At 32.6% G+C, this 22336-nt stretch overlaps 3 protein-coding genes across 8 annotated transcripts; 1 reads left to right on the forward strand and 2 right to left on the reverse strand.

Annotated features, from left to right (window-relative positions):
• Window positions 1–1862: 1862 nt before the first annotated feature.
• LOC106753144 (protein IQ-DOMAIN 1) lies at window positions 1863–8601 on the reverse strand. Of its 6 annotated transcripts, none has more exons than XM_022777397.1 (7): window positions 8419–8601; window positions 7087–7203; window positions 5602–5835; window positions 4976–5203; window positions 4131–4244; window positions 3059–3548; window positions 1863–2394 (listed from the first exon to the last, which is right to left on the reverse strand). In XM_022777397.1, exons 2-7 carry the CDS (start codon window positions 7168–7170, stop codon window positions 2252–2254), a joined length of 1293 nt encoding a protein of 430 aa, XP_022633118.1. In that variant the 5' UTR covers window positions 7171–7203; window positions 8419–8601; the 3' UTR covers window positions 1863–2251. The 6 variants fall into 6 exon arrangements, with proteins under 6 accessions (XP_022633118.1, XP_022633116.1, XP_014490428.1 ...); XM_022777395.1 differs by having other exon boundaries at window positions 5602–5838; window positions 8419–8600; XM_014634942.2 differs by having other exon boundaries at window positions 1863–2391; window positions 8376–8600.
• A 6885-nt stretch (window positions 8602–15486) lies between these two features.
• LOC106753149 (dnaJ protein homolog) lies at window positions 15487–17696 on the forward strand. The gene is made up of 6 exons (XM_014634950.2): window positions 15487–15768; window positions 16049–16217; window positions 16318–16456; window positions 16549–16825; window positions 16915–17113; window positions 17198–17696. The coding sequence occupies exons 1-6, from the start codon at window positions 15619–15621 to the stop codon at window positions 17518–17520; spliced, it is 1257 nt and encodes a 418-aa protein (XP_014490436.1). The 5' UTR covers window positions 15487–15618; the 3' UTR covers window positions 17521–17696.
• A 1178-nt stretch (window positions 17697–18874) lies between these two features.
• Window positions 18875–21876, reverse strand: LOC106753114 (probable receptor-like protein kinase At1g49730). Its single transcript, XM_014634907.2, has 7 exons — window positions 21590–21876; window positions 21197–21461; window positions 20806–20858; window positions 20650–20717; window positions 19604–19693; window positions 19425–19485; window positions 18875–19336 (listed from the first exon to the last, which is right to left on the reverse strand). Exons 1-7 carry the CDS (start codon window positions 21651–21653, stop codon window positions 19032–19034), a joined length of 906 nt encoding a protein of 301 aa, XP_014490393.1. The 5' UTR covers window positions 21654–21876; the 3' UTR covers window positions 18875–19031.
• Window positions 21877–22336: the final 460 nt, after the last annotated feature.

Here is a 22336-nt window from a genome sequence, read left to right on the forward strand (position 1 = left end):
TATATATATATATATATATATATATATATATATATATATATATATATATATATATATATATATATATATTTACAAATTTACTCAATCACTAAATTTCAAATATAAAATCTCTTTCATCTCTCGCATCTTTTTCATGAATATGATTTCCGCATAGTTAAGATAATTTCTTTCTAGACTCATCATTCAATACACCCTAATATTTTATAAATGTAGTATTTTCTCATTGGAAATCTCTACAATATCTCCATCCATACAATCAAAGATCATGAGTTACATATTAATCAATTCACCATTTAGTTTCCTTTGCATTAGCCTGATATTTAATTATAACATTCCAATCAATTATCAAAGGAACAAGATATATGTTTCCAACCATAAATCTCTAATTGGTAATGCCGATTCTCAAAGTGAAAATCATGATTTTACTAATTGAGCCTAAAAACAAAACCAAAGTGAACACACAAAAGACAGTCAATTGTTTTGTGGTATTGCCTCATGTTATATCACATTTTTAGCTTCCAATTTGACTTTAATAGGTTGTTCAATTTGATCATCTATGAAATATTAGTTACTTCTTAGGTTAAAATGCCCTGTTTTAATTCAAAATAACTATAAAATATATCAAATTGAACAATCATAGCTAATTCAAACTAGCTCAAGAGATAACAATATCAATCATTCAAACAATAAATCTCAATTCAAAGCTCTAATCATACTCAATTTATCAATTTAAAAATAACTATGAATTATTATAGATAGATTAATTTTTCTTATCTAAATTAAAAACCTCTCAGTCAAATGTTAGGTCTATAGCTCTAATTCTTACATAATGTTTTAATTTCACAAAAGAAAATCTTATAAAAACTCATTTGTGATCATAAACAAATAAATATTCATCTTTGTTTATTTTCGAATTACATGTATGAATAAAAAGACACGTATAACTCAACACTATACTAATTCAAAAATAAAAAAATAAACTTATTTTTTCTTTACTTTTTAATCAGTTAAATGTATTGAATTCTCTACAAATATCTCTTACAATCTCTCATCATCAAGCAGATGAAAAATTATGTCAAAAATCTAAAAAGAAAAAAAATATAAATAATTTTAAAATTAATAATCTTTATAAAATAAAACTTCGATTAACAGAAATTCTATTTATAATATAAAATTTTAAATAATAAAATAATTAAATATTTTCTATTAAAAATCACTGTTACCTTTTGCTTATTTTCTTTGTCTTTTTTTACCAATCACATATTGACACATAATCAATGTTCAAATGTTATCAAAAAAATATTATCTAAATATCATTTTTCAGATAGGATAACAACAAACAAAAGTTATCTATTTTTCTACATTCGCATTGATCGCAACTATCAGAGCTCTTTAATGATAGGATAAGTACGATAATGAGTAACATCAGTTAACTAAAAAAAAAAAAGTAAACAATAAAAGTTCAGATGAAAAATATAAATTTTTAACGATTTAATAGTTTAAAAAATTGAATAAAAACTCAATTAAAAATATCTAAATTTATCATATACTTAAAATTTAATCAAGTCTATTTAAAAGTATGATTTTTTATTAATATAAATTAGTTATAAAATTTGTAAATGATGTGAAACTTGATAGACATAATCATCAAGATAAATTAATATTACATTTATGAATTGATTTATATACATTCATATATACATATATATATATATATATATATATATATATATTATATTCACGGGAACGTCATGTACCTTGTTCACTCGATCTACTATTCAACATGATTGTCTGGAATTTAATCAATTTTAACCCAAATTTCATAACCAATTAACAAGAAATAAAATCTACGAAATATTGAGTAGGTAAAATACGCTCATCAAAGAACAACAGGCAACAACAATACAATGCCTAAAAGAGTTATCGCACACTGAATAGTGTACATTTTTTATATAAATACATCATGTTATCACATACATTCTGACCACAACAAATACTCCATAAATAAAAACAAACTTTTATCAACCAGGCAAATCTTATTCCTATCACAACCCAAGCCAATCTCAAAACTGCAAAACCACATCACTGTCTTCAAGGATGAACCAAAAACAAAGCCCTCACCGCTTCCGATTATATGCACCCACTATATATGCACGGTATATATCAATGGAGAAAAGAGTGATTTCCCTTTCAAAAGATTCTCGAAACTACATTCACATCTGCTTAAGATCACATCCTTTCTTCCATTTAGCTATGGATCTGATTTTGTATTCACATCCCTTCTTCCATTGAGCTTAGGCTTATCCCTACTAGACTTTTGTGTGCTTAGCGACCCTTTCACGTTAGTAGTACTAATCGGGTGTTTGACTATTTGAGATCCTGCACAACCCCCTGCTTAGCATAGATAAGAAATAATATTTAGCAAAGACTGGATTCTCAGATTTCTTACTGGGCATTCGACAACACACTAATCTTAGAAACAAAGATTATTGCATTAAACTCCTAATCAAATTTGCAAATTAATTTCATAGGGGGTTTACGAAACATCAGAGGTGTTATTCCAGAGACTAACATTTTAGAATGGATAATTCAAACCATGCTGAATACAGCGGAAGGGGTTTCTACCAGTGCTGGCCAAAATATATTTGCAAATTAAGAAATGCTGAAGTTTAGGAAAACTTCTCTACAACATTTCCATAAGATCAAATTGGCACGAAGTTATTTAGAAACCTTATTTTAAGCCTCAACATAACTCTTCAAGTGATTAATCATATTTACTTCCGTAAAACCCTTCATGAAAAAAACTGGTAAAAATAACATTGCTCTTGCAACTGGTCCTCTACAATAATGGCCAACCTCTGTAAATGAGTGAATGCACTTGGGTAACTTGAAATTTAGTTGTCAATCTCAAACTCAAACTAGCTGAAAGTGGAATGCACCGATTTAGTTACTCTATCTATATTATAGTTCAGTCAACAATTGTACCAACCTCGTGAAGCAGGCATCAGAACCCCAGTGTACAAAAAAGCAATAAAAAAATCATAAATAGAATACTCACCATTGTTAGGCAGAGATAATCGTTTTTTCGCCTGCTTATCTACCTGTGATGTTCTCTCCTTTGGATTACTGTGAGATCTTGACCCAATTCTAAGTTTTGAGTTCACTTCTTCAGCAGTATTTTCAACATTACCCTTAGAAGTTGGCTTAACGGATTGTGTTTTTGATGATTCTAGCAAACCGGCAGACTTACTAGGTGATGAATCACACTCATCAGAAATAGTGGGACCAGTTCCATGATTTGCCGGGTTTGGATGAGTGTTTGATGAGAATGGTTTCTTGTTAGCAGAAGTCAACTGAGGTGTGGTTCCACTTTTACCATCCTTAGCTTCATTTTCATGCACAGTTACCCCATCCTTCACATTAATGTCAACAAAGCGGTTCTCCCAAGGCCGGACAGCCATCCATCTTTCTAACCAATTCCAACCCCAGCTACTTTTGTCCGGTTCAAATCCAGAGGAAACTGGCTGTTGTCTTGATCCTGCCTGCCACTGCCAAGGGGAAAATTTGAAAAATCTTACACCAAGCCTGTGGACCAAAACGATGTATCAAAGGAAAATGGAAACTATAACCAACGAAAAACCACGGATCATGTCATTAAGGATATCGTTGGACAAAAATTCTGACTTCGTTCTACTTCTAGATGTTCACTACCATGCATATTACTATGTTAGTATGTTACACTATCAATGTAAATCATTAATAGCGACAAAACTAAGTGGCTTGATTGAATAATGCTTGAATTGGTCTATTATTATTTTTTTTTCTTTTTGGGAAAAACAATTCCAAAGCTGGTATTACTCTTCTCTATGATTCTATATACAAACGTGTGTTTAAGGTGGACCATTCGAAACAACTGATTGAGATGGAGTTCACAATAATAGAATAGGAAGTAGAAATTAACTTCTGATGTCTCCTGATGGAGAATAGCTAGAAGGGAAAACGACACTTTCCTGTAAATCAATGAAATTACAAATTTGGTATATTTCTTTTCATGCAGACTGCAGAAAAAATGAACTAATGTATAATATTGACTATAGTCATAATTAAAAAATATGCTGTTGTAAATTCACCTGATGAGATAGAGCATATGCCATGGCTCTCTCACGTTTTGCTGCAGCCTCCTGCCTCTTCAATATCTTAGCCTGGATATCTTCAACAGATCCTACACTATCACACCATCCTTCCTATATGTAAATTTTTAAAAAGTTTGAGTTATTAATCACCATTAGTACATCACAATGTCCCTCAAACAGAATTTTTTTATGAGAAACTGCAATTTAATCACGTTATATATGATACAACATGTATCAGAGGTGCTGCAGAAAAACAAGGAAATGATATTGAAAGAATGGAAAATGGATGAGAGCAATACCCTCTTGTTTACAGTTTCGAAAATCCACTCTCCAGTCTCCAATTCACATCTTCTGTGGATTATTAATTTTTTACCCTTTTCCAAATCCTATGTTTATTATCCTGATATACCCATCACAAACGTCTCAAAGAAATTAAACCAGCTCACTACATTTAACTATAGGCACATAGTTTGTACCAATCTTAATTTAATATCCTGCTTAAGTACGAGCCTTATGATAATCATTGTGAATAAATTGGTAAATAAGAAACAGGAAATCATGTAGTCACAGTAAAGTGAAACTAAATATCGAATGAAAGGTTGCTCAGAAAATACTAATTGATGGATCCAAAAAACTACATTAAGCATAAAATTATTGCAATTAGAGCCAAGTGACAAGTAGCAAGGAGGAAAATCAAACAGCCATCTCAAATCCATGCTCAATTTCTTAATACCCATCCCCCAAGAAAATGGATAACAATAAAATAATAGTGAAAAAGGTGAAGAACTGCACAACTAAAAAAGGATAATGACAGTTTCAGAATAGTACTCCTTAGTCCTTACTTCTATTTCTCGAACTCGAGCTTCATTTGCAAGGTTTTGCTGAAGCTTCTGTTGTGATGCTTGAGTTTCCAATGCCATGCAAACACGCCTTGCCCGAACACGAGCTTGAACCCTCACCAAAGCTTGCATACAACGGAGTGTTATTGCTGCTTGTTTTCTCACTGCATGGCCTCTTACTAGGGCCTGAAGCCTTACCACACCTTTCAAGGCTCGTAATGCTCTTCTGGCCTGATACATAAAACATAGTTTTCCAGGTAGGTCAAAGCTGTAGCCAAAAACTGCTGAATTTTTATTTTTAACAACTCTCAAACAAATACAATAGTAAATAAAAGGAAAGGACAATATAAAAAAAATCCAAAGTGCATCTCAAAGAAAGATCAATTAAATTCCAGAAACAATTGACACCTAAAGTTAGACAAGTCACTTTTGTGAATCATGACAATGTCTGATTCTTCTACGCCAAAATAATTTTAGAGAAAAAGGTAGATTCCTGAATTGGGGGCTGGGCACAAGTAACATCACATAAACACTGCCCTAAGGTCACATTGAAAAATATAATAACAAATTCAGTTTATATGATTTCTTGCTGCTGATATAAATTAAGACAAATTTAATATGAAATTTACCAAAAATCCTCGAAACGCTGTTTGAATGTGTATTGCAGCCCATTCCTCCCTCATCTGTTGATCAGGTGCAGCATCAGGTGCTTGTTGGGAAGAAGAAGACGAATAATTGGCATCAAGGTTTGCATGGACATTATCATCTCCAATAGGTGGAGTAGCTTCACAATCCAATTCGTTTGGAAGTTTACCATTATCAAATTCAACAACTTGCCTTCGATGATGATGTAACTTGCCAACCTTCTAACAGTTGAAAAGTTAAAAAATACACAGTTATTTAACAATATTAATGAGTAATATTTTATACAGGAATGGAACCAGAAGAACTTATTTTGGATAAAGATGTTGAAAGTCCCACATCGACTAGAGATAAGGCCAATTTATAATATATAAGTAGGGTGCAGACCTCACCTTACAAACCGATTTTGTAGGGTTGAGTTAGACCTAAAACCTACTTCTAACATGGTATCAGAGCTATGGTTAGAGCCTATCCTAGCGATTTGCTGGGCATATTCGGGCCGTTATCGGACCACCCATTAATATCTAGTCTCACGCTCGAGATGTATATACCTCGGCGTGAGGGGGGTGTGTTGAAAGTCCCACATCGACTAGAGATAAGGCCAATTTATAATATATAAGTGGGGTGCAGACCTCACCTTACAAGCCGGTTTTGTAGGGTTGAGTTAGGCTTAAAACCCACTTCTAACAAAAGACAAAGCTTGAGTGACCTGGCCCCTCTCATATGGTAGAGATGCCTCCCCTTGGGTGGCTCTTAAAGATTTCATCTTAAATCTTATTGACATTATGTTGCCCTATAGGTATTTAAATCGCACCCCAGTAATTGAGGCAAGTCATGTGAGACTTTCCAACAAATTTCTCACATGCTAAGGCATTAACATTGGCTTGCCATCAGGTTTGGAGGATGGCATATCTCCTCTAAAAACCAACCGGTATAAAGTGAAATTACGCTACAGGTATTTAAACTGTGCCCTAGTTACTGACACAGGCAGTACAAGACGTTCCAATAACTCTCTTATGTGACAGCAATAATATTCGCTTGCCATAAGATTTGGGAGATGCAGTATTCCCCCTCATCTGTAGTGGACCTGATTTTAAATTTTACAAAACTAGGTTTGTATAGTTTCCAAGAGGAAAATTCCTTGAGTACATAATAACATTGAAAATACCAATAACAAAACTAGTTAATCAAGGTGAACCATGCTCTGATGAAGAATAAAAACAACCATACTAAACGCCCTCTGAGAATAACACTCACAAACACAAAAACAATACTTTCCCACTTAAGATGGAACCAAGCAACAAAACTCTTGCTTTTCTTTTGTAGTAGTGTTGATACAAATAACTACATGGTGATACAGAACCTCAGTTAAAAGAACCACATCTGATGGTTATTTTCGCCACCAGAATATGGAAAGAAATACTAAAACCCAGGAATACGAGTATGAAATGTTATGAGAAAGAGAAACTTACATTTCCGTCCTTCTGAGAAGACTCTGGCTTTTCTGATTTCTTTAGACCAATCAACGCTCTAATCCACTTCCCTGATACACCCATTGCCAGTGCAATTTATCTCAATCTAGCACAAAACTGGAACAAAAATATATGGCAAAGTCAATGCAAAAGTAGTTGAGTATTCACAATCTTCACTGGCCTAAGAGCTATGGAAACAAAAAAATACCAGCACAAAGCATCAAAGTGAGCAAGCTTAACATACAAAGTTTATTTAAAAATGACAACTAATTCAAATACGTCACAGTAATATGCCTTCTTATAACTTTTATAGTCTATATTGGTTATTATGAGTGGTCCAATTTCTAAGTTTATTTTCAAAATACTAGTACTTTACTGAATTGGTAACTTTACGTCTATGGGAAAAGAGTTTTCACTTCTAGGCAAACAAGGGAAGCAGAGGGGAAGTGAGGCCTGAAAAAAGCACCTCGAAATCTGCCACAACAGAGTTACTACATATTACGTGATGAAAATGCACCTTTTGAAATTACCAGTGTTTAATCTTTTATTTCTATTTTGGCTTCATGACTAACACCATTTGATCAAGACATTGACCTCGTATAAATCCAAGACCATTTATAAAATGAAAAAGGGAATTACACGGAATAGCTCCGTTGAAAAGGCAACATTTGATGTCATGGAGGATCAGCCATAAACTGAAAATCTGAACAAAGGCCGACCTACCAGCTACAAAGGTTTATTTTTTTGGTTGTCGTATGAAGGCCTGGATAGCCAAGTGATATTAAGAAATGCAGCTTGTACCAGACTACAACGTTAGGTTTATGTGTGCATGCTAAATTTCAATAAAAAGTGTGCTTGAATAACGCGTTAATCCGAGTGGCGAAGTCTGTTAGAGTGTTTTAAACACACAAAAATAAATAGAATTGCTTAACAACTTGCCGAAAATGTCTTTTCAACTCATGGGCAAGATGAGAGCACTTTCGAAGCTTGAACTAGTGCACTAAACCTGAAGTAACAACGACCACGAAAATTGAAAACGACAGATACTACAAAGATCGAGATTCTATGGCAAACAAAGAAAATTAGATGAGCAATGATAACCAAGGAGGTTGATAATTGCCCTCAATTAAAGTTTACTTGGTTGCTTGAAGAATGAATTTCGTGAGACATAAATAAATGCGCGATAGATTTGGTAACTTCGCAACAATTCAATTTAATGGCATTAAAACCTAGAATTCCAAGCAAGAAAAACTCAGATCCAGAGATAGAAGCTTTGCTACACAATTCACCTTAAAGTCAAGCAAGAGAGATTATCACAGAGATAAAATTCACCATCAAACACGAGAATGTGGCGAACCGTCACTGAGTCAAATGCCGAGTTCTCTCGTTCACGCAAACTCGGTGCCTATTCAGAAGAGTTCCATGTGAAGCTCGTTCTCTATCACTCCGCAGTGATGTTCAATAGAAAATAATACTAATAAAAGCAAAGAAAGTAGACAAAGAAGGTAAAACAAAAGAAGAAGAAAAAAATAATTGTGTGCGAAAAAGGAAATGCCCGTAAATGAATGTAGAATGTAATAATTATGATAAAAAATTATAATTATAATATTAAGTGCAGAAAACTTTGGATAGTATATGCTAATATTTTAATGATATTAAATGATAACAAATATTAGTTTTAAAAAAGATGAGAGGGAGAATGAGAACAGGATCAGGAATTAGGATAGGTGTGGTCTAACCTGCGCCGGGACGATAGCGGCACACAAACGACGACGTCTAGCTGTCAATGGAGTGATTTGCGGAAAAGTGTTAATGCACAATTCCCAACCTATGTAGATGAGATTAATTATCAATTTATTGAGATAATGGAAATGGCTATATTTTTTTTAAGTTCAAGGGTTTGTTTGAAGATTCATTATTCTCTGTATTTATATATATTTTAGTTATCTAATTTATTTTGAATTATGCATTATTCGTATTCATTTAATTTATGCTAAGTTATATAAAGTTATTTTATTTCATTTATTTCTAATTGCACACTCACCATATTCATTTATTATTGTTTATTGATTTATAATTATGCTATTTAATTTTATTTTTTATTTTATTTATTTAAATTTAGGTTTAATGATTCGGTGGGTGTTATTTGGTTTTTTTAATTGGGTTATAATTTTAGAACAAATTATCTTGTCGTTAAATTGGACAACCGTTATATATTATGTTAGTTTTTTAAATGATGTATCAAATTGTTAGATAATTTAGGTGAATCTGAGGTGGATTTTTGTTTTTTTTTTAAATTAAAAATTTGAGAAAAGTTAATTGAATTGAATTGTTTATGAAAAATAGGAATTTCACCCACCACCATTAACACCATTCCGTCGTTGTCTTCATCACTTTCAAAACAAGAACTGCAAAAAACCAAAAAGTCATTGTCAAACTCGCCTTTTCCCACCATAATTGTGAAACTCAGTTTGTGTCGTCATGGAGATCACCACCTTCACTTGAACCACTAAAACACAACAATCCAAGTTGTGAATATCGAACCCAACCTTTGAAAACCCTAAATCGCGAGTTCGAGAGCTTCAAGCCCTTCGCATCAACCAAAACCATCATCAACAACAGTCACGGCGTCGTCGGCCAAGGGTTCATTTTCGCCCGTGTCGTGCCATACCATTTGGCCTTGTAGCTTTCCAACCCATTCTCGAACCAAATCCCAATCTAGCCAAGGCTTTTGCCGTCAAAAGAAAACCTAGCCAAGAGACTAACAATCCTTTGCCATCGAAGTTTGATCCCTCACATGTGGTGGATGTGTTCATTCGCGTCATCAGTGGTGAGGTCATCGTGGCGAGTTTCCTTGCCTAGGAGACATCAACAAGGAAGTTGCCAAAAACAGGAAAGGCCATCGCGCGATAAATGAGGTTCAATGGTTGGATCGTCGTGTCTGATGCGGTTGAAGAAAAAAAGAAAATGTTTTTTCCTTTTGCTAGAATGAAGAAACCCTTTAAGGGTTTGGGTGTATCTGAAGAGAACCCTGAAATAGGTTTTGGCCTAAATGAGGGTTTTGGCCTTGCGCATGTATCAATTTCTTTAATTTTAAAAAAACAAAAATTCACGTAAGGTAAGAGAGTTACAACTTGTCAGATCATTTAAAAACACTATTGTCAGTATGTCGAGGACACAACACTTAAACAACAACATTAGTCCAGTCAATTTAACATGGACTCTATTTATTTCAATTTTTCAAAATTAATGACCCATTAAGAAAACCAATAAATAGAAGTCCTAATTGAGATTCTAATCCAAAAATACGACCTACCGAATCAATAACCCATAAATATGTTATTACATTATTTAATTTATGTATTAATTTATAATTTTGTTATTATTTTTATCTACCACACTAATACTTATTTATTTAAATACTTTGCTTTAGTTTCCATTTCATTTTATTTTGTGTTATTTTAAACATAACTTTTATTCAACAAAATACATATAAAATAATTTTAAAAAAGTAAAAATAATATATTTTATTCAATAAATTTTGAAAAAAGAAAGTTACATATATGTATTTTTTATATGTTTGAATTATATGTATTCAAAGATAATAGGACATAGATTAATGATAATTATATGATCTTTAAAAATGTTTAATGATGCATCAATGGATAAAAAATCTTATATTTGATTATAATGAGTTTAAACAAAACTAATGTATGAATGTTTGTGTTTCAAAAACCATAATTGGTATAATGCGATGATTATGGTCATATTTAAGGAAATATTTACCAAAAAAATAAAATCTTTGATAGTCAATAATAACGAATTTGATTAAAATATTCAAATATCAATATTTAGACTATTTGATACTAGTTTAGCATTGTCAAGGCAAAACCTTTGAAAGTTTTTTTTTTTTTTTCAAAAACTCACCCAACAAGTAAAACAAATATAATTGGTTAGATTTTTTAAATTTCATTTTAGCTCAACAATTGACTGAGTTGACTTGTTAAATAACTCAAAAATCTCACTCTAGTATTAATTAGTCAACTTTATTATAGGTGTGTGCTTTTATTCACACCTCATGCCATAATTCATGGTTGAGTTCAAAATTAATCTCATATAATTGACCAAAGTGATCTATTTTAAAGAATCAAAGTTAAAGCATTACATATAACAAAATTAACAACATTGTCAAAATGACATTATCATTCAACACAAACATACTATAGAATACTAAAACAAAGTAATTAAAGTCATTTAACTCGTACCACCGATGAAATAAAATAAGTTAACTTCTCTTACCTGAAGGCAAGCTTCTCCCTCAACTAAGTTTAATAGACTATATATCTTGTTAGCAAAAAGATTAGGATGCACATCTTTTTTCAATAAAGAGTTTTGATGATGGTAGATGGACAAATGTTGAAAACTTAAAGAATACCTTGATTAAAGAGATACATTGAAAACTAAATAAATTAGTTGTTCAATACTTATAATCTGTGTATTGTATTTAAATTAGCAGTTTAAGAGTCAATACAAAGAAACCAACTAGTAAAACACTAAAGGAACATTTTATTTTTCATAAAAACCTCTAAGATAATTTATTACCACTATTAGTAATCGATTATCACAAATAATTTTTAGAATTGGCAAAAAAAATATGCTGATAATAAATTATCACTTTTGGATATTCAATTATCCCAAAGAAAAATAATTTTTAAAATATGTCTGCTAATAATCAATTATGAATAATCAAATATCAGTGGTAATTACGAAATGCACTATTTAGTTTATGACCTAATTTTCAAAATATGAGTTTATAAATATTTAACTTAAACCTAGTTTTCAAAACCAACTTTTTTCACTCAAATGTTTAGAGTTATTCTAGATAAACACTTTGTGTTTGTGAAGATGGGCTTTGAAAAACCTAATGTTGGTAGAGCGAAAACTTTCACTAAATGTATCTTATTGAGTGTTGGTGTTATTGCTAAGAAAACTATTAATTCTCCGTGTGTGAAATGTGATTTTTGTTCATCATTTGTGTGTTGAATAAAGTGTTGTTTATCTTTTACGTATTAAAGGAGTTTTTTTATAACCTTAAATTTATTTTTTTGTAATGGTAAGTTCTTGATTATTTTTAGTTTTTAGCTAATTTGTCTTTATATAAATTAAGGTTAAAACCATTTAGGCGTTCCTATTTTCGTTCAGTCTTCCCACTTTGGTCCCTTTTATTTTAAACCTTCCCAATTGAGTCCTCAAAACTACTAATTTGAAATAAATCAGCCCCTGCCGTTAAAAATCGTTAACTGCCGTTTAAGTTTGATGACGTGGCATTATAATTACATTTTATATTAAAAATTATTAATAAATATTCTTTTAATCAGAATTTTAGAAGGGCAAAATAGGAATAAAAAAAGACTTTATTCTTGCTTTTGGATTTGGCCCAGTGGTTCCCAGAAACCCAGAAACCCCTTTAGGGTTTCCACATCCTCACCTCATTTTACTCAATGCAGAAGAACACAGAGGGTCTCTCTCGATGACACTAGCAGCCCCTCATCTCCGTCGCTAGAACCCAAGGCTACCATCTCACCACTCGACTTCTCCGCCACAGACCGTCGTCAATGGTGTCGCCGGTGACATCGCGAGCCGCCAGAGCCACCGATCGTCCGACGTCAAGCCCTTCCTCCATTTCGGTTCGCAAAAGTGGGAACTTTCTTCTTCCTCCTCCGCAGAACCCAAATCACCGAGTTCATCTTCTTCTTAGACCAACCCCATTTTTATTCTTCTTCCGCAGAACCTAAATCATTGAGTTCTTCTTTTATATATTTATTATTGTAAAGCGAAACAGTGGAACAAGAAATCAATTGGTGACCGCAGTTCTATATCTCCGACGGGCTAATTCTTCTCCCAAATCTGCAGTACCCTTTAATATCACTCACCGGAAATTCATATCAAGGTTCATTTACTCCCATGTATTATAATTTCCGATAATAGATCTGACATTTTTCCTTTAAATCTTAAGGTTTTGAAATTGATTTTTTGTATCATCCATCTGTTCGCTACGATGATTTCTTTTGTGTGTTATTGAAATTATATAAATGTGAATGTAGTATATATTTCCACGTTTTGAATTGTTTCTTATGTTAAAGTGCGTTAATTTAGTTTTTGTAATCGTATCGTGAATGATTCTGTTTGCTGTTGTTGTAATCAGTGTTAACTATGATGTTGTAGATCCAATTTTGTTTTTCCTTTTGTCGTAACAGAGTGGTACATCGAGTTTTAGGTTCTAGGTTTTAGGTTGTATTATTGTATAACAGAGGGGTACATGGATCAGGGAAATTCGATCGTTTTTGTTTTTGGGATCTGGGTAGGTTTGTGATCTAGAGAAGATTAGAGTTTGCAGATCCGATATTTTAATGTTTGCAGATCCGATATTTTAATGTTTGCAGATCTGGTATTTCCCACTGAGTTTGCATATGTTATTTGGGAAGAAGATGAACTCGAGTTTTGCGGAAGAGGAAGAAGAAAGTTCCCACTTTGCCCTTCTAAAATCTATATTCATTAATAATTTTTAATATAAAATTCATTTATAATGCCACGTCATCAATATTTAAATGGTCGTTAGCGATTTTTAACGGCATGGGTAAAATTGTTTCAAATTAGCAGTTCTGAGGACTCAATTAGGAAAATTTTAAAAAAAGAGACCAAAGTGAGAAGACCGAACGAAAATAGGAACGCTTAAATTATTTTAACCTATAAATTAACAAATGAAAGTAAACCTTTTGATGTGAATAGTAAATGTTGTATTTCTTTATACTCTTCATCTTTATTATCTTTAATTATAAAGAATCAATTGTACTCATAAAATCAATTTATAAAAATGATTTTTTTTAAAGTACACTTTTTATTAGGTAAACCAATTCACTCCTCCTAGTTTTTATCCACACGTGAATATTCCGTTGCACATTTCTAATATATATAACACGTGATACCTAATATTTCAACACACCTTAATAATCATGTATAAAGAAAGATTTATCTTAAATCTTTTGAGTCACAATAGTCCTATGAATGCATTATTTTAAAAAATATCTAAAAAAACAAAAACTAAACTTACTTAAATGAAAATCCACATTAACTATGATAATAACATTCTGCTTTAAAACTTTAATAGTGCATTTTAATTTTAAAACAAATATTTACATGATTTAGAATCTTATAAAAAATCACAAAATAAGAAAGAGAACATTTTTTTTTAAATAGTAACTTTTACAAAATGAAACTTAATTAATTAAGCATTCTATTTATAAGTTAGTATTTTACCAACGTAGTAATCAAATTCTATTTAGAAAGGATTATTTAATACACCTAAATTTTTTACATTTATTTCTTACTTACTTTTTATTCTTTTCTTTCTTGAAAAACTACAAAACTTTACATTTTTTGAACAATTTTACTATTGTATTATGTGTCAAATGAATGTAAAAGTGTATTATAATATTACTACTCTTCTATTTATAAAGTCAATTTTCATTTTTAAATAATTTTTATGTCCTCATGGTTACTTTTTCTATTAAACAAAGTATACTAAGTATAGAAAACTATTTTCCTAACTTCAAATTATTATGAAAATAAAAAATTTTCCAATGCCAAAAATCATATTTATTGTAATCGCAAACATAGATAATTATGATTATTTTGAATGGTTAAATTTTGATTGGTTGGAAATCTATTTCCAAGAATATTCACCAAGATCACTAATTCGTCACCATATTAAAATGATTTAATAAAAGTAATATGATATGTTTTTTTTTTTTCATAATCCTTTTACTCAATAAAGTCAATTTCCAATCTCCCTTGGTAGAAATTTTGGCCAAAAACTATCATCAAAAGCTCTACTTTTTGAAACGTCAACTTGTAAAAAGTAAATCAAACTTGAGAAACATATTTTTCCAACATTAAGATTCCAAAAAACCTAAAAATCCTCTTTTACCAAACGTGAAAAAAATAAATTTTTCCAAACATTGGTTCATGTGGTGAACGATGACAGAACAAACAAATCAAAATTAAGCACCCGCATTTCTTCAATGATAATGACATAGGTTAAGGAATGAGACCTAAAGAAGTCAAGTCTGGCGCCAGGAGGTGGCAAAGCAAATTATTTAAATAATAAAGTAATTATAAAATAAAATAAAAGGTAAAAATACCTTCGCTTTTCGCTAAAGAAGGATCTAGAAGAAAAACCTAGATCCGTCAAAGCTTCAGATGGATCCAACGGTCCACAATTACTCACAAAAACTTGGCGAATAAAAATTCTAGACCCTTCTGCGCAACCTAAGAATATTTGAGGTTGGATCGTGGCCATTCAACCGATCAAGTACGGATACTATATAAACACGCCAGACGAGGAATTAGTGAATAACATTTGCTCGCTGCGCTTATATCATTTTCCCTTCCATTCTTTGGAGATCTAGTGCAGCAACCACACGTGGAACTCGGTGAAAACTAGGGTTAAGGATTCGAAGGTAGAAGAACAAAATGTTTGGGAGGGCGCCCAAGAAAAGCGACAGCACTAGGTACTATGAAATCCTTGGCGTCGCCAAGAACGCGTCGCAGGAGGATTTGAAAAAGGCTTACAAGAAAGCCGCCATAAAAAATCACCCCGACAAAGGTGGCGATCCCGAGAAGGTAACCGTCGTCGATGTTTCTGATATGTAGACATAATTCCGTATTTGTTTTGATTATTACGAATGACGATTTGAATGGTTGTTGATTGATTAATTGATTATGGAATTAATGAATTGTGATGTGATATGAGGTGATGAGTTTTTCTGATCAGTAATTTAAGGCTAGGGGAATTAGAGGGATGGAAGATGTGTTTGGATTGTGATTGGGTGGTGTTGTCTTTCTATTTTGTGATGTTGAGAATTGGATGTTTTGGTTCTGAATTTGTGTACTTTTTGTTTAGTTCAAAGAGCTTGCTCAAGCCTATGAGGTTCTTAGTGACCCTGAGAAACGTGAGGTTTACGATACTTACGGTGAAGATGCTCTTAAGGAGGGAATGGGTGGCGGCGGCGGTGGCCACGACCCGTTTGATATCTTCAGTTCGTTCTTTGGTGGAAATCCGTTTGGTGGGGGTATGGTTTGTTTATTTGTTTTTTGTTGGAAGGGGTTTCCTTCAATTGATAATTGTGTGAAGAGTCTTAAGTGGAGTTTTTGACTGTGGAATGTGAACAGGTGGTAGCAGTAGAGGAAGGAGACAGAGACGGGGAGAAGATGTGGTTCACCCTCTTAAGGTCTCTCTGGAGGATCTTTATCTTGGAACGTCTAAGAAACTCTCTCTCTCACGAAATGTGTTGTGCTCAAAATGCAATGGGTATGTGTCGTGCTTTTATGTTTAATATATTTAAGGGCAAGTTATTAGTTTTTTTGTCTACCTTTAGGTAATCGGTTTCTAATTGGTTGCAGGAAGGGTTCAAAGTCTGGGGCTTCAATGACTTGTGCTGGTTGCCAGGGTAGTGGTATGAAGTTGTCGATCAGGCACCTTGGTCCTTCTATGATTCAGCAAGTGCAACATGTTTGCAATGAGTGTAAGGGCACCGGAGAGACCATCAGTGACAGAGACCGATGCACTCAATGCAAGGGAGAGAAGGTTGTTCAGGAGAAGAAAGTACTTGAAGTTGTTGTGGAGAAAGGAATGCAGAATGGACAGAAGATTACATTCCCTGGTGAAGCTGATGAATCAGTATGTATAGCTATTGAGTATAAAATTTGTATACAGACATTGAACTGGATTATGGGACTTAGACTGACATTGAGCTTTGTGTTTTGCAGCCTGATACAATCACTGGGGATATTGTATTTGTCTTGCAACAGAAGGAACATCCAAAGTTCAAAAGAAAGGCTGAAGACCTTTTTGTCGAGCATACTTTGTCTCTCACCGAGGCTCTATGTGGTTTCCAGTTTGTGCTGGCTCACTTGGATGGTCGACAACTCCTTATCAAATCAAACCCTGGGGAGGTTGTCAAGCCTGGTATGCAAATTGTGATTCTTAGTTGTATTTGATGATTGAAACTTGGATGTTTTTGACATGGAATATGTTATTTCTTGCGTGTAGATTCATACAAGGCTATAAACGATGAGGGAATGCCAATGTACCAGAGGCCGTTCATGAAGGGGAGGCTTTACATTCATTTCACTGTGGAATTTCCTGATTCTCTGAGCCTTGAACAGGTGAAGGCCATAGAGACTGTTTTGCCAGCGAAGACTTCATCACAAAAGTTGACAGACATGGAGCTGGACGAGTGTGAAGAGACTACACTTCATGATGTGAACATGGAGGAAGAGTCAAGGAGGAGGCAACAAACTTCGCAGGAGGCGTACGAGGAGGATGAGGACATGCATGGCGGTGCTCAGAGAGTACAGTGCGCTCAGCAGTAATGAATGAGCCACAGGAGCATAGCAGAGTAGTGTGATGATCTTGATTATCATTTTTAAATATAATTTGTGTTTGATCCATCGATTTTGACAACCAAACACCTTACCATTTATTCTTCGACAAATTATTTTACAGAAGACATCTTAATACAATATTTTTTATCTATACTGTCTGCACTGATGTCTCTTCCATTCTTTTCATTTATCCCCATACAAGAAACTCTTGTTACTTTTATATTTTCATATGCCTATTATTGCATTAGTCAACATGTTTTAATTAAATTTCTAAGATTACAAACAGTATAAATTATCTATTTCACATACATAAACAACTAAATAAATTCCTTTGTAGAGTTTTTTATTTATTTCACATGCATAAATACGGAAAATTTTCAATTGAGTAGAGATTTTATGTATATAAACACTTCATCTAATTACTCTAAGTAAACATATTTAAGAGATTAAATGCTAATTTAAGTTACTAAACAGTAATCCATGTTATTAGTATTTTTTGATCATTTATAAAATATATTATTTTAATTTGTGCTTAGTTAAAGTTTAGGAATTATATACTTACAAAAACAGATTACGGTTGACATAAGTCAAAATATTTTGGATGGATACGGACAACATAAAAAAATCTATTAATAACTATACTTATTAATACCGATATATATATATATATATATATATATATATAATTATTAATTATAACGAATTGGTAAGCAGACATAATTTTTTTTCTTAAGAATAGTTATTATTAATTATACTTATATTATGTAATATAGGAACGAGTAATTAAAATCATAAAAGTACGAATTTGAGGACATGATCGTAAAAAGGAAAATAAATTTGAAAGTCAAGGAGGACATTGTGCTCCATCATTGATGAAAGTTAATTTGAAAATAAATTAAATATAAAGAAAATTTAAGAAGGATTTTTTTTTATCTGATTATTAATAATGAAATAAAAATAGGAGGTAATGAATATATTAAAAAGCAATAAAAAATAATCACTTATTTCTAAATATTATTTTAATTAATGTATTAAGTAGTTGTAAAAGTACTTAATTCGTTTTTATTAGTAGTTATAAAAATACTTAATTCGTTTTTATTGTCAGATTAATGAAAGTTTCTTTTTATACGTGATGTTTTCATTTTAAATTAATTAACAATATTTCATTGTTCTTAATTTTGTTATATTTGCTATTTTGATTATTTATTTAATAATATAATTATTTGTAAAAAGAACGTATTTGGAAGGAAATGTATTTACCTAAATTTCCTTTCTTTTATTTTATAATTTAAGATTAGAGCTGACATTGAATTTCACACTACAAACAGAGTGTTAAGAAAAATAGACAAAACTAACATTTTTTTCTCTTGATGTAATTTCAAATGAAAATCATCACACTTATCAAACGCAACACGAAAAGTGAAAAAGTACTTACACAAGGGAGTGCTAACTATTCTCCCAAGAATCTAAAAGGTTTTCAAAGAAAACATGTAACGATTCTATTGATGAGTAATATCAATCTTCCTCTGGAGATGCCGGAATAACTGAGGAATTGTAAATGAAGGCTTGTCCCATGATTTTATACATAGTTTTGCCACAGCGAGAAGACTTTTAAGCTCCGTACAGTCATAGTTGTTACCAAGATCAGGGTCTATCATCTTATCAATGGAATTGTAAAATCGTGATTCTTGGATCCATTCAATTAAATCTGAACCTTCCATCTCTGAAGACTGTCCGGTGACCAGTTCTAGTATGAGTACTCCAAGTTGGAATATAATCTTACCACTTTTCTGCTTCAAGCAGTCTGAAATAGATATATGTCGTAACAAAATGTAAGCACTTTCAAAATTTGATTTTGTTGAAACTTGTAAGACTAGTTTACAAGAAGTGACCTTCTGAATATGGCATCAAATCAGAATTTCCACCAGATGGAAGAAGGCCAAAGTCAGATAACTGTAATTGCAGAAGTCAGTCTAATTTTATACGATTTGCCGTCGGCATGTCAATCTGAAACGAGATATAATATGAAGAGGCAAGAGTTTAACAGTGAGAAAGGGAACTATTTCCTTACCTTGGCTGTGAAGTTCTCATCTAACATAATATTGCTTGAGGTGATAGAGACATGACATACGGGTGGTTCACTGAAGAGAAACAAATATTCCTGCTTCCACATGGACAAAAATCAGATAACCATGATTGAAAAGAGACTCTTAATCTTTCAGTTAAATATTAAAAAAGAAAATTAACAAGCAATTATTGTTGGAACCAATGTTCTTCCACAGTATTATCCTGTCTTTACTTCCCCAAGCTTTACCTTTATTTTATCATGTCTCCTAGCTGTCCATCTCTACTTCCTATTTCTTCACTCATTCCTTCAAGACTTTATATTAAAGCACCAAAAGAGAGTATAACTATCATCATACTCGACTTCAGTACGTATGACTCGCTAAGCATAACTTTCTTAGCCGTCACACTTTAAGTCCAGGTAGAAGTGAGAACACCATTTCTGCAGCTTGCTACTTATGAAACAGAATTTCGTGATCTTAGCAAAGCTTATAATTCTTTAACCTCGGAAAGGTGCCACAGTGTCAGAGTGTTACCAATCAGAAGAGTCCTATGTTTTTAATACAGATCTAACAAAAAGATATAGAAAAATGTATTTCTTGTCCCGAAGTTATGGGATGATGAGTTTCTTCAACATGACTCTATGATTCTATTACGATCCCTCGTATGTTTTAACTGTTCACCTGTGTTGGTTTAACCTTGTTAACTGTGTCAATAATCAGGAGTCCCACGTCATAAATACTAAACAACACCGATCGCCAATTGAATCCACACAAAAGCTAACTTCTTCCCTCGTGTATGGAACTAAGTGAGCGAGTAGTTTCCAATATTCACTTTGCTATATGACTATCTAAGTTATCAAGAGTTTTGCTATATGACTATCTAAGTTATCAAGAGTTTTCCCGTATCCACAATCAATTTAGAAACTCAACAAGACATAAGAATTTCAGGCTCTTCAAATTAATTGCCACGGAAAATTAATAAGATCGCAGTTTCTTGCTGAAAATATTAGGCTATTCTGGTTTCTGACATGCTTTAATTTGCAGAACATACCAGTGCAGCCACAACACCATTGGCTATCTGCAACCTCGTTCTCCAATCTAAGGGAGTCTTCAAAGGGTCTGCCAACACCCAATCATTGAAACAAAATAAAAAAACATGTAATTGAGAAGCTCCTCTAAAATGATTTTTTCAGCTTTCTAAATTTACCGTTTAGATGATCCTTCAAGCTTCCATTTTCTATGTTGTCAAATATGAGCAACCTGAAGAGATACAAGAAAAAAATAATCACAAAATTTCTTTACCTACCCACACCAATACCGTGAAGACTAACTGTAACAAACAGTGATCCACGTCCACTTCTTACACAATAGAATTCGACAATTACATATTGAAAAATTAAATCAAGAAGATAAAATATATAACGTTTTTCGAGATTCATTAAAAAGCAATCCATGTCTATAATTTCAGCTGCAACGTTAATTTTAAGTTATTCTAATTTTCCAAATATCAAGAAACATGAAATGATCGCAATTAAAGACCTTCTAAATTTGTTTTTATAAATCCCTGTGAAATGCGAAACAGAGCATACTGGACGAACCTCTTGCGATTGCGCCCGACGGAAAAACCTCTGAGCGAGAGAAGGTGGCGATGTCGCAAGCGTCCCAAGAACTGCACGTGTCTGTAAAAATGATCGGTTCCTTCATCGAAGCCTTTCACTTCTCTCACCAAACAAACGCCGCCACTGTCTTCAAACCTGGCAGCATACGCAGAAATATCGGAATTGCTATATACAACTCTGTGGAAGCCATCCGTTGCTCTTCGAACATCTTTATACGAAATTCTCCGCACGAAAAACACCGCACCTGAACAATTCGACACGGCGATGGAGAACTTCGAGCGTGGAGTTAAATTTGATAATTGGATTGAAATTCGATGAAATTGAGAGAGAAGTGATTGAGAGGAAGGAGTGTGGAGTGAGAATTGTGATTACCGGAGCGAGATCGGTGAAGCCATGCGCGAAGGTGGCGACGGAGCTTGTGGACGAAGGGATCCATGGAGATGTTGGTTTAGGATAACGGAGTTTAGAAGAGATGTAACACCGTCAAATTCCATTCGCTTTGTAGCTGTTTGCCAAACGGGAAGAACGGACTCTTTATGAAAACGAATCTGCTGATTCCTGATATCTGTGGTCTTGAGGAGAGAGAAAAAACGTCGAGACACATAGCACCGATAACAGAACTGTGGAACAGTTTCAACGTGCGTCAACGTCACCCTTCAAAGGTCAATTAAAAATAAGTAATAACATAACGGGACGCTAATCCAAACGGTTTCTTATTTAATTCAATTTTTAGTCAGAGGAGTAAGAGTAAAGCAAAAAAAAACTAGTTTTTATTTATTTTTTATTTTTATTTTTTATATAACCTGTGCGCTTTTCAAAAACTAATTTTTATTAAAAACATATTATCAACATGTTTATTGTTTAATAAAAAACAGTTTATTAATATTTATGATGATTTTATTTTTTATTAATAGTTCTAGCAAAATATATTTAAACTAAAAAAATTTAAATCTTTTATTCTTAATATTTGAGAAGGTTGTTGAGAAGTATTTCCAAGTCTAAGTAGAGTTGACAGCTACTTACTTTATAGTGGGCCAAGATATTAGACTATACTTTCAAATAACTACATCAAACATTTATTAATATTAATTGTCATATTTTTCTCTCCTTTAAAATTAA

The sequence above is a fragment of the Vigna radiata genome, unplaced genomic scaffold (assembly GCF_000741045.1).
Source record: "Vigna radiata var. radiata cultivar VC1973A unplaced genomic scaffold, Vradiata_ver6 scaffold_234, whole genome shotgun sequence".
Lineage (NCBI taxonomy): Eukaryota > Viridiplantae > Streptophyta > Magnoliopsida > Fabales > Fabaceae > Vigna > Vigna radiata.

Coding starts and splice junctions, on each gene's coding strand:
- LOC106753144 (XM_022777395.1), bottom strand. CDS start 7,170: ATGGGTGTATCAGGGAAGTGGATTAGAGCGTTGATTGGTCTAAAGAAA. Junction 5,839..7,086: donor CTTCTCAGAAGGACGGAAAT/GTAAGTTTCTCT, acceptor TTCAACTGTTAG/AAGGTTGGCAAGTTACATCA. Junction 5,204..5,601: donor CAGCGTTTCGAGGATTTTTG/GTAAATTTCATA, acceptor TTTATGTATCAG/GCCAGAAGAGCATTACGAGC.
- LOC106753149 (XM_014634950.2), top strand. CDS start 15,619: ATGTTTGGGAGGGCGCCCAAGAAAAGCGACAGCACTAGGTACTATGAA. Junction 16,218..16,317: donor TGGAAATCCGTTTGGTGGGG/GTATGGTTTGTT, acceptor GAATGTGAACAG/GTGGTAGCAGTAGAGGAAGG. Junction 16,826..16,914: donor CTGGTGAAGCTGATGAATCA/GTATGTATAGCT, acceptor TGTGTTTTGCAG/CCTGATACAATCACTGGGGA.
- LOC106753114 (XM_014634907.2), bottom strand. CDS start 21,653: ATGGATCCCTTCGTCCACAAGCTCCGTCGCCACCTTCGCGCATGGCTT. Junction 20,859..21,196: donor GTCGGGCGCAATCGCAAGAG/GTTCGTCCAGTA, acceptor GTATCTCTTCAG/GTTGCTCATATTTGACAACA. Junction 20,718..20,805: donor CTTGAAGGATCATCTAAACG/GTAAATTTAGAA, acceptor GGGTGTTGGCAG/ACCCTTTGAAGACTCCCTTA.